General features: G+C 43.0%; 1 protein-coding gene across 1 annotated transcript in view; it reads left to right on the forward strand.

Annotated features, from left to right (window-relative positions):
* Fat3 (FAT atypical cadherin 3) overlaps window positions 1-11,935 on the forward strand; it is a 574,624-nt gene that overhangs the window by 428,875 nt on the left and 133,814 nt on the right. The window contains exon 4 of the mRNA XM_004644764.2: window positions 9,982-10,296. Within this exon, the coding sequence (XP_004644821.1) occupies window positions 9,982-10,296 (315 nt within the window). The remainder of the gene's footprint in view (window positions 1-9,981; window positions 10,297-11,935) is intronic.

Genomic DNA, 11,935 nt, shown 5'->3' on the forward strand with positions numbered 1-11,935 from the left:
AGAAAGAAAAAAGAGAAAAAGAAAACAATACACAATGTATTCACCATTGTTACCCTTCTATTATCTTTCTTCTGAAAATTTGTTTTTTCTCTTTAAAATAAAGAAAAAAACTGTCATCTAGGCCTTGAGATTTCCAATAACGCTAAGATAAGAGAGAACTACATCTCTGTTAAACTTCGCCTTCTTTAGAAGAAAAGCAGATGCTAAAATAACTCATAGCGATTGAGAAGATGAGAATAAAGCACAAAGTACTGGGGAATAGGAAGGTACATTGCCAGGATCGAGAGAAGGTCTGCGACTACCAAGTAGGAACGAGAACACTTGCTGTGTGCAGCGCTGACCGAGATGAGGAGCATCCAGCCTAGATAGCGGCGATTGACTGATAATAGCAGCTCTCGGGAGAACATCTTCTCAAGAGTCTGAGGCGATGTGGAGGAGTCTGAGGCTACATCCTGCCTTTGTGGTGAACAGCAAACTACAGATATTTACTGTGGCTCTCAGGCAGAGTGGCAGGGTGGAGCATGCATGACCCACATGCCACAGGCTTGCCCTCCTCGCCCTGTACGCACTGAAATGCCAGTGCTGAGGCTAAGCAAGGAACATGTTTGAATTGTGTTCAGAGGAAGAAAAACGTAGCCATGTCCATGGCAAGAGCAAGCACTGTGATTATAGGCAGATATTTAAATCTTCCTTCTGGGGCTGGTGTGTATGAATTCAGCACTTAGAAAGTGCCTAGCCCTGGTCAACCAAGCGCTCCTGATAAACAGGAGATAACAGAGAAAACAAGACCATTTTCTCAAGGTTTTGTTAAGAGGATGGTAGTCCCCTTCCTGCCATCAAAATCAGGGAGGAGAATGATTCTGTGTCCAGAAAGGCAGAGAAATTTGTGTGAGAAAGAGCTAGAGACTGACAGGTGCCAGAAAATAGATGGAGAGGATCTAGAGGTGCTCATTAAGTTTAGGTTTTCCAACGCTGAGCGTTGGAAGAAATTACAGTCATGCCCTGTAGTCCAGTGAGAGGTTCTAAGCAATAGAGAAGAATATGAAAGGTGTCCAAAGGTGGGAGAAGGTCAGAAACCGTCCCAGTTATCAAAGGAAAAAGGCTTGATTGTAGAAGCGCGCTGGTATCTTGATGTGGATCCAAAGTCTCACTTGGGTAGGGAATCTCAAGCAGATGGTTCGCACATGCTGCTCCATTGGCTGGGTCAGGCAGGGGAAAATGTATGCGCCACCACAGCAGACTGACTTGGGTGCAGACCCGCATTCTAGCTCTTCCTGGCTGGCCGGCCTTGTACTGCAAGTTGCTTAACGCCTGAGCCTCACTGTCTGCAGGTGTGGAATAGAATGGGCAACACCTGCAGGCTTCCTGGGAAATACAGTGTCAGTCAAGCAGAGGCTTGAGCAAAACTGGCATGCAATAAGTGATACCGGAACGGGGTGAGATTCCTTATCCAAAATGCTTAAAACCAGAGGTGTTGCGGATTTAGGGATATTTGCATATACCTATGGGGATACAATGGAGATGTTGCCCGAATCTAAGCATAAAATTCTTTATATATATATATATATATATATATATATGCCCTGTACATATCCCTTGAAGGTAATTTTATACAGTATTTTCAGTGTTTGCCTGTATTTTGACCTGAACCTGCTACATGAAGTAGACCTGGTGTGGAATTTTGTATTTCTGTTGTCATGTCATAGATCAAAACATTTCTGATTCTGTATATTTCAAATTTCAAATTTTCATATTAGGGCTGATGAACCAATCTATATAACCAAAGAGGCAGCAAAAAATGGTTTAGACAAGGATCAGTGAACTTTTTCTGCATAGAATTAAATAGGGAACATGTTAGGGTTTGTCGCCTCTGTGTTCTCTGCCTCAGCTACCCATCCCTGAGTTTGTGCTCTAAAAGCTGCCAGGGGCCGGGGATGCAGCTCAGAGTTAGAGCACTGCCTGACAAGCAAGGGGCCCCGTGTTCCATTCCCTGCACAAAACAAACACAAACAAACGAAATAATAAAAGCTACACTAATGAATAGGCATTGCTGCACCCAGTAAAACTTACAGAGACACGCAGCCCAGTTTGGCCCTCAGGCTGAAAGGTGCTGACCCCTGCTTTAGAGCTTAAGAACCCCGGACCAGCCTTCAACTCACTTTTCCTATCTGTCTCATGGATGGAATAATAGTTCTCATCTCATCATCTGGTTGCTGTAAAGCTAGGCACGGGTTTGTGTTCCTGCAATCCCAGCACTCTGGGAGGCTAAGGCCGGAGGATTGCAAATGCCAGCCCAGCCTGGACAACTTACCCATTTTGGAAGAACCTATCGCAAAACTTAATTTAAAACAAAAAAATGATAGGGATGTTACTCACCATGAAGACCTTAGGTTCCATCCTCAGTACATTGAATAAATATGTAGATGGCTCTAATGAAAGGTGGCGCTGCCTGGAGCTCTCACCACCAATGTTAGGGCCTAGAGTAGAAACCTCTTCTGTAAGGTAATATTCAATAGGGTTAAATAAAAACCCCCACTTAAGGTCCCTAAAAAGAAACTATCCATGTATAGATGATTGCATTCAGTAGGAAAAGACCAAAGTTTGCTGACCCAGGTTTCAAACTCAGGACCTTGCACTTGCCAGGCAGGCACTTAGGCCACTGAGCTATACCCCTGGTCAAGACCAAAGTTCTGTAACTCTTTTATATCACATGACTGTGATATTTTATAAGCTGGCATCCAAAGTAAACTTCCTGAGGACCTCAATACCTCAGGGAGGTGCTGTCTCCTGGAGAACGGAGGTGGTTTGTGCAGGCCTGAGTTCATGCGCTCTCCTACTATCTTGCACTGTGTTTGAAAATGAAACTCGTATCTGGGCAAACACCCTGAGAGATCACTGGTATAAAAAAAAATGATAATTATATGAATTACAGTTTTTAAATTATAATTTGAATCTTTTAATTTTGGCTAAAGAGTCTCAGATATCTTTAAGGTTTTTAACATTATAAATTTTCAAAACATCCCCCCGCACACATTCATTGGCTCTTTTTGCATCTGCATGTGGGATTTATAATCCAGTTTCTTGAATCGAGGCTCTGAGTATATTGATCCCTTGGCTACGCATGAGTGAGGTCTTGCCAGTTTGTGAGCTCAAACCTTAGGAAACAGTGGCTGGATCCTGAGCCTTCAGGTCACTGGCTATGGAAATCTAACGATACACACTTGGAAATTACCGGAAGATGTTTTGCTTGTAGTCACCACAAAAGAAGAAGTATGTGAGGTAATACTGTACATCTGCTACTTATCTTGATTTAGCCATTCTAGTGGAGGCGTACATATAACTGTCATTTTGTATACCATGCCATTTTTATTTGTGAATGTTGAGAGTAAAGAGTTGCTTCATGAGTCAGAGAGTTTTTTCAATGAGCCTGAGTAATACATAAGATTTGGGACAAGAGATATGGGTGAATTTGGTGGAAACCCATCTTGGATTACTTATCCCAAACTTTGCCTCTGAAAGAGATTTTTTTTTTTTTAGTAAGGGTCTGCAGGGTCTCACTACATAGATCCACCTGTGTTCAGCCTCCGAAGAGCTGGGATTGCAGGCATGCACCACCATGCCCAGCCCAGTCTCAATTGCCATCACAGCACACCCCTGGGGTGCGGCACATGGCTGGAGATTGAACCCCTGCCACTGCATCTGCCTAAATAGGCACTTTAAGTCTGCTGATCTATTTTGCCAGCCCCAAAAGGAGATTTTTACCTAAAAGATACTAGATAAGTATTTTGCTCAGTAAAATTTTATTGAATGCTTACTGCATTCTAGGTGCTATTGTACATGCTAAGAATATACCTATAAGTGAATATTTATGCTATATGGAGCTTATTTTTTTATAGAGACACATATATAATAAAAGCACATCAATGAAATATATAACGTCAAATAATTATAATGTCAAGGACAAATATAACTCAGAAGAGGGGGACACACTTTTAACCATGGCGTCCTGAAAATGACCAAATGTATTTTATTATTTATTTATTAATTAATTAGGGCAAGATGTTGCTATGTAGTCCAGACTGGCCTTGAACTCACTATGTGGTGGTCCTCCTAGCTCAGCTTCCCAAGGGCTGGGTTACAGGCACGCACCAACAAATGCACCCATCTTAGGACACATTAATGGTTGTCACAATTGAGCTTCCCAGCTCAGATACATTGGATGTATTCTTAAATACTCTTCTAATTACTAGGGACAAGACAGTAAAGGTCTCTGCTCTGAAGCTTCATATGTATTTATATTCCACTGGAGCCAACACTAACAAATATATAAGGCTTCTTTACTGAATGCAAAATTTGGTCTAATGACTGTTAAAATCTACATTTCTCAACATCCATTCATTTTGGATCCTATTTCATTCTTGGCTCCTCCAGGAATAGACGTAAGAACATGTCCCTCTTTATAACTGTGTTATTATGATTCACTGGGCCTGTCTTAGAAAATCAGAAAGGGCTTCAGCCTGGGCTGACTTTTTGGTGGTACTGAACACTCTATATTCCCTTCTGTTAGCTGTTATCACACAAAAAAATTAATCTTTCCGACTTTTGATTAATTGCTAGGATCACAAATTATTGATCAGCTAAAAGAGCAGAAAAACTAGGTTAAGATGCCCCATATTTTAACAGGCTCAGGCAGAGCAGGAGTGTAATTCTGAACAACAGCTCGTTCCAGGCATTGCTAATGAAAACTGATACACGGGAGATGATGGGGCATCTGTTGGCTTCGCTTTGATTTCTGGCGCTGCTACTTCTTTCCTACGGGAAGGCGTGGGTTAGGCCTAAGGTGGCTGTAAGGATAAAGTCTGAGAGAATCATCAGTGATTACTATTCCAGATCCAAACGTAGCAGGGTAGAAGGGAGCATTTAGAAAAAGAAAGGAACATAAACATGAGGTTAGTAATGGTTTAGCAGATACTTATCAAGTGTATGCTTGATTCTGGGAAAGCATTGAAAAAGATGAGGTCCTTGCCTTTGGGGAGTTCCCAGTGTGCTGAGGAAGCCAAACATGGAAAAAAAGTAATAGTAATTCCAGTAGATTATAGATAAATATCCACCAAGGTGAGCAGTTTCAGAGCTGCCCGAAACTTTCACATAGCCTTGGGCTTGGTAGTGCTCTTGGCTATGTAGAGTAGACATAAACTCTATAGAGTTAAAACTACGTCTTTCTCTATCTGAACCCCTATTCCTAGAGTTACAAAACCAGGTACCCTAGGGAGATTGTATCTTCAGTTGTTAGAGGCCCTGAAATGTCTCAATATTCTTTTCATTTCTTATCCTAGCGAAGAGCTTTGTGTTACATAGTCCTTGATTTCACTGAATAATATTTATTTGGCACATAGAGCTGTACCAGGTGCCAGAACATCACAGTGACTAAGAGACAGTCTCTGAACCCAGGTTGCTCACAGTCTGGAAGGACTGAACAGAAATCAGCAAGCAAATGGGCACTTAAATTGCAGGATAATAAGTGGTATCCTGAGCTCCACAGTGCAAAGAGAACATGCTGAAGACTCTCACTGCCCACTGTAGACTCAGTCCGCAAGAGGGAAGAGTAACCGCTCGGGCCTTTTGGAACCAAAGCTTCTGGGATGAGCCAGGTGTATTTCTAAGACAAGGCACTACATGGAGATACCTCTCTGCGCGGTGGGATAGAGGCATAAGAGCGTGGCGTGCACACCTCGGAAATAAACACAGAAGTGGAAAGGGGCAGGAAGTGGATAATGATCATCAAGGCCACCCCAATCCCTGTCTTCAGACAGGCCCTGAAAAGTACATGCAGGCCAGTGGAATAATCAGATTTTTAAAGGAGTGATAGCACTTGACAACAGCAAAGATAGAAATCAGGGATAACAAGCTAGAGCATAGCTATCCAAGTAAGATATAAGAGAGGCCCATCCTCCGGCACTGCGGCAGAAGAGACTGGCATGGGGTGGTGTAATGAGACGCTAGCTTGCTGCCAAGCTTGATTGACTGTGCATAGCTATCAGAAGGCGCACTGAGATGCAAGCCTGGATTCCGGTGTACTAGTGGGTGAGCAAGTAGGGGCGTCACTCAGCAAGACCCTGAATAGAAAGGGAAAAGGCCTGGGGACAGTGATTTCAGTTCTTTGCTTTTAGGGTGCCAAGGAGTGTGGAGGGTGATCTGGGAGTAGAGGCAAGAGGTACACGTTGGAGAATGATCAGCACAGAGGGAGCAAACGAGGCCCTGGGTAAGGAGACAGAGGAGCAATGGCAGCCAGACCCAAAAGGCGGTCTGAGGGAAGGCGCGTGCTACAGGGTCTGGATGACTTCAGAAGGCTTCACAAAGTGAGGCTGCTTTGTCTAAGGAGGCTGTCCTGGTGGGAGCTGAGTTAGAGTCATTAGAATTAGCATTTGTGGAACAAGTTCTGTCTGGACACAGGAGGACCGCAGCGAACCAAACAAGCGAAGTTTGTCTTCCCTGGAGCAGCTTATCAACACAGGTGGAGAATACCTTGTGCTTAATTATTTCCCCAAACACACACACAGAGTGAGCAGGACAGAAGAAAAGGAGGTGAGAGTACGATGCCTTGGTCTGTGGGCTCAGCTGGGCACCAGCAACTAGGGAAGGGATGGAAAGAGCGCTTCCAAGGAGAGGGTTGGAGGATGTGGAGATGCCTTATGGCCCGAGGGATCTAGCAAGCAGATGCTTGAAGTGAGCTGATAATAGAAAGGATTGTGTCTTCAGGAGCGTGTGACAACCATGCTGTCCACCTGCAGGCAGCTCCCTCAAGAGCCCAGGCGTGTGAATCCAGGGCTGCTCCAGCGGAGAGCATCCTCATGAGCAGCAGGACTGGGCTGGCCAAATAGCTCAGTGGAATAAAGGGCCTGCTTAGGCAGAGCACAGAGGCTGTGGTTCGACCCCCAGCTTGCCTTGCTGCACGCATGCCTGTATAATCCCAGCACCTGGGAGACTGAAAACAGGAGAATCTCTACAAGAGTCTAATCTGTGTAGTAAGACCCTGTACTAAATACATTTTTTTAAAAAATGAGCAGCAGGACTCTCCTTTGGGTGTTTCTGTCTCATCAGCTGTCCAGCCTCAGAGCCTATTGTAGGGCAGTTAGCAACAGAGAGGTGATTTTGTGCACAGCGAAGCCCGAGTTTCTTGAATTTGGAAAAGGGCTCTTTAAGCAGAAAAGAGAAACTAAAAGTGGTTGAGCAGCCAAGAAATCAATCTGTTTTGGTCAAAACAGCTCACCTGGGAGTGTAACATTTGCGTCCAGCAGCAGAGGCAGAACATGCCTCTCCGGAGTGCAGCAAGTCTAGGAAATAGCTCGAGAGTCAAAATCAGGCCTTGGCATAGATTGGCCCTGAGTGGGTCCTTTGTGAGTGCAGCAAAGTAATCGCGAAAATAGCCTTGGAAGAAAACTTGATTGATTTTTTTCAAAGAAAGCAAAAACTACGAAAATTTTATCTGGAGTCTATTAAAGCTATCCTAGACAGCTTCTAAGGGAGGCTAGGTCAGGATTCCATTGTGAAAACACATTGATTTCCCTGCATTCTTGATCTCTTTTTCCTGCCGTTCTTGTCAGATTGCTTTATTAAAGGAGAAATTGGCTTATCAAATGCTGATGTGTTGCTGTTTGTCCCTTATTGGTCCTGAGGGCATATGTATATCCCTTCTACTCTCCAAATACATGTTTTAAAATAATACACTGTCTTGCACAAGGTAATAATTTAAAGGTTAAACATAGGTTCTTCCAAGTTTGTGGCGAACAGAAAATTAAGAAATGCTAACGTTTTAATACCCAGCTTTAGGATTATTAACTATAAAATTTTTAAACTTCTATTTTCTCATCTGAAAAATGGGGGATAAATAAAACTACTTTGCTTACTGAACCATATGTTTTAGAAAGTGACTATGATAGAGCACCAAAGAATGTTCTAAAACTTTGATGTCATTCACCCATTAATACAATAAAGATTATTCAAATAAAAACTCAAAAAAATATAGATCTATGAATTTTTTATGTGCTCTTTCTTGTACACTCTTTTCTCTTAATTTACACACACACACACACACACACACACACACACGCAAGAATCACATCACAAATATGGAAAGTCTAACCTCTCCCATTTCCTGGAAAAGAAAAATTTTATTTTGTATTTGGTAAAGCATTTCAACTGTCAAATGAATTTAAAATCCTCCACCTAATTATATTGTATGCATGGCAATTTGTATTTCATTCAACGACAAGGTAAAGACATAAATTTTACATGAAGTTGAATGTTAGTCTACAAGGGGTTCTATAAGAAAATATCAAGGGCAAGGTGGCTTAACAACAGACATTTATTTCCCACAGTTATGGAATCTTTTACTTTGTTCAGCCTGCTATAACAAAACACAGTTGACTAGGTAATTTAGGAACAACCAGTATTTATTTCTTATAAGGCTACAAACCATAGAGTCCAAGGTAAGGCACCAGCAATCCAGTGTCTAGCATTGGCCTGTTCCTCATCGATGGCATCTTCTGTGACAGAAAGGGGCACACAACCCTCCTGGACCCTTTTGTAAGGGTAGTCATTCCACGCATGAAATCCTCAGGACCTAAGCACCACCAAAGGGCTGGATATTATTGCTCCAGAGTTCTACACACAAATTTGAGGGTGATCTAAATGTGAAAACCCTGAGAGAGAGGTTCACAGGTTCTGGCAGAGTTAGTTTCTAGTGAGGCCTCTCTTCCTGGCTTCCTCGCCGTGTGCTCACATGGCAGAGAGAGACATAGAGGTGCTCGGTGTCTCCCGAGGTAATCAGGGTTCCACGGTTATTGTCTCAGTCTGCGTCCGCTCCCTACTGGAGTGATCTCCTATGGAGTTCCATTGGTGAGTGAGGGACTTAATGGAAGAGTTCTGAGCTCAGAGCACATTGGAAGAAAAGCAAACAAGATGTGTTCTAAAAGAATTTGCATGTTACAGTCATCGCCCATAAATTAGCAGCAACACCATGGGCCAACAGAGAGCAATGGTTATATTGCATTTTGTATCTGTTGGATTTATATTTTAGGTCCTCTAAGATGATAAAAACTACTATAGTGTATTTCGTGAAGTTGGGCCTATTTTTTTCTCTCTCTTCACTTCACAACAATGAGCTCTTGATAAGGTCACATTCCCCTGCCTTTCAAGATTCTTAAATTGAAACCTAATCCCCAGGATGATGGTGTTAGAGGGTGACTTTGGACAGGTTATGCATTACATAAAAAACAAAAAACTCGCAGAGGTAGCTTTCCCCCTCTATGTAAGCATATAGTTAGAAAATGCTCTCAGGGCCACTAGGATAGCTCAGTGAACTAAAGAGCCTGTTTAGGCAAGCTTAGGCAAACACAGGGACCACGGTTCAATTGCTGGCACCATGTGCCTTTCCAGCCCTGCCCCTGGGGTGGGCTGAGCTGGCCAGAGTCCAGGCATAGTGGCACATGACTGTAATTCCAGCACTGAGGAGGTTGAAAGCAGGAGGATCACCATGAGTCCAAGTTGTGTAGTGAAACCCTGCAACAACCAAAACATGAAAGAGAGAAACAAGAAAAAAAAAAAAGAAAGAGAGAGAGAGAGAAAAGAAAAGAAAAAAATGCTCTCTATGGGGAACATGTCCTCCCTGTAGACCAGTAGTGACTTGATGTGAACTTCCTAGACTTCAAAATTGTGAGCAACACCTTTCTGTTTCCAAAGCGAACTATCTGGAAATTTGGTAACAACAACTGTCCGAAAGAGCTGTGCTTCCCCACTATACATTGAGAAATGGTTTCAATTACTGGTTTGGGGAAATTCCCCCTTTTATGGGTGAACTGTGCAAAACTTAAATAGAAGTGGCCATGGTACATTCAACCTTGGTGGGGTATAAGAGAGAGGACTCACAAGAATGACTTTTATTCCTTTTGATTGCATTCTGTTTTCTTCTCCAAAACTCAGGTCACGGTGACAGATGGTGGCTCTTCTCCAAAACAATCAACCATCTGGGTAGTGGTTCAGGTTCTGGATGAAAATGACAACAAGCCCCAGTTCCCTGAGAAGGTCTACCAGATCAAGCTCCCAGAACGTGATCGAAAGAAGAGGGGAGAACCTATTTACAGGGCTTTTGCATTTGACAGAGATGAGGGCCCCAACGCAGAAATCTCCTACAACATCGTTGATGGGAATGATGATGGAAAATTCTTTATTGACCCTAAAACTGGCATGGTTTCTTCCAGAAAGCAATTTACAGCAGGAAGTTACGACATCCTAACGGTAAGATCCTCTGAATACAGCGACATTGATGGAGGATACTTTCTTATGTGTGTTTATTTCTTTCAGTAGTACATGCTTAGAGTAAAAATATAGCCATGTAGCTGTGAAAAACTTTGGGAGTTTTTTCATAGGGAAGTACAGATGACAACTCGTGCCCGTTTTGGAGATGTTCCTAAATAATGAGTTTCTTTTCGTCACTTTGTACCAGCAAAGCTTCCCCATGCCCACAGACTGCTGGAGCCTGTATATTTACCTTCACTTCCTAAAACCCGAAGTTATGCCCGCGGCACTCAACATAGATCTAAACCTGAGAGCAAGGGTGCCGGCATAGGGACACATCTGCCTGCCACTTCAGGCATCCTGCAGCATGCCCCCAAACTTTCCAGAGAAAGCAAACTTTGTAATTGTTGACAATGTGATAGAAACATGAATTTAGCTATGTAACTTGTAAGACACAAATCACAACAGTGCTTATTTTGTAAGAAGAATTTAAGAAACGCAAATTGACAGTGACTACAGTTTTCATTTAGTTAAAAAATTAAACATAAATATGAATACCAGGTCAACTAGTAAACTCCCGTCTTTAATGTTGCCACTACAACCACTTTAGCCATAAAGTGCTATCCTTGTGGTATACGTGACAGGATGTCCTTATGTACGATAGAACTTTGCAGGGTCTCAACAACTGTCAAGAGTTGGTAGCATCTACCATGCCTGTCTCTGTCCTCACCCTTCTCTGCTGTATATAATCAGTCCTCTATTAGGTGAAAGGACAGTCTGAGTCCTTTGAGGTATACTTTAATTCCTGTATTATGTTCTTTTCTCTGCTCAGGACCATGTCCAGAACATTATGACAGAGACAAGATGTTCAGGCATACACCTAACTGAGAGCTTAATACAGAAGTCTAATGCTCATTGCCTCAGAGTTTGTATCACAGAATTCTATCAGAGCTCCAGCAAATCATGATTCCAAGCTCCCCGTCTCTTCCGAGTCAGCTAGGGCCACATCCTTGCTTGGCAATTACCTGCACCCATTCTGATCTTGTTTCCCTCCTTCCACACCAAGTTGTATTCAAATTCTAGTCCCAGCCCTAGGGATCCTGACTCAAAAAATGTACCTGTTAGGACTTTACCCCATGGACATTCTGGGGCAGAAACATCATCTATGAACCGAGAGCATGAGGCTGCTGAGTTGTTGCTCCTTTCAAAGGCTATCACTGTTAGTTCTGCACCTCTAAATTTTGCTTTGCAAATATAATATTTTAAAATTTAATATTTATTCTTAGTTTTATGTCAGTGTTTTGTGTTCCTTGAACTTTCTGATCCTTCCATTGGAGACCCGGATGTCATAGCAGCTCACCATAGCTCAGCGAGGAGATCCTCAGATGCCGTAGGTTACCATAGCTGATTTGCCCCCCTCAGTCATTCTAGCAGCCACCTCTGGACCACTGGAGAAGTCATTCTTGTCATGCCCCGCACCACCACACTGCCTCCAGGAACCGAGGCTGCTGCCAAGAGAGCTCTTCTTCACCCCCTCATACCCGGTGTGACTGGAGAGCCTTAGCAGCAGTTGGCCTGAAGCCCTGTCTTCCCCATGCGTATAGCCCTCACATTTCAGGGCACTGTGTAAGTGGGGTGT

Source organism: Octodon degus, unplaced genomic scaffold, assembly GCF_000260255.1.
Source record: "Octodon degus isolate 3935 unplaced genomic scaffold, OctDeg1.0 scaffold00209, whole genome shotgun sequence".
In the NCBI taxonomy this organism is placed as follows: Eukaryota; Metazoa; Chordata; class Mammalia; order Rodentia; family Octodontidae; genus Octodon; species Octodon degus.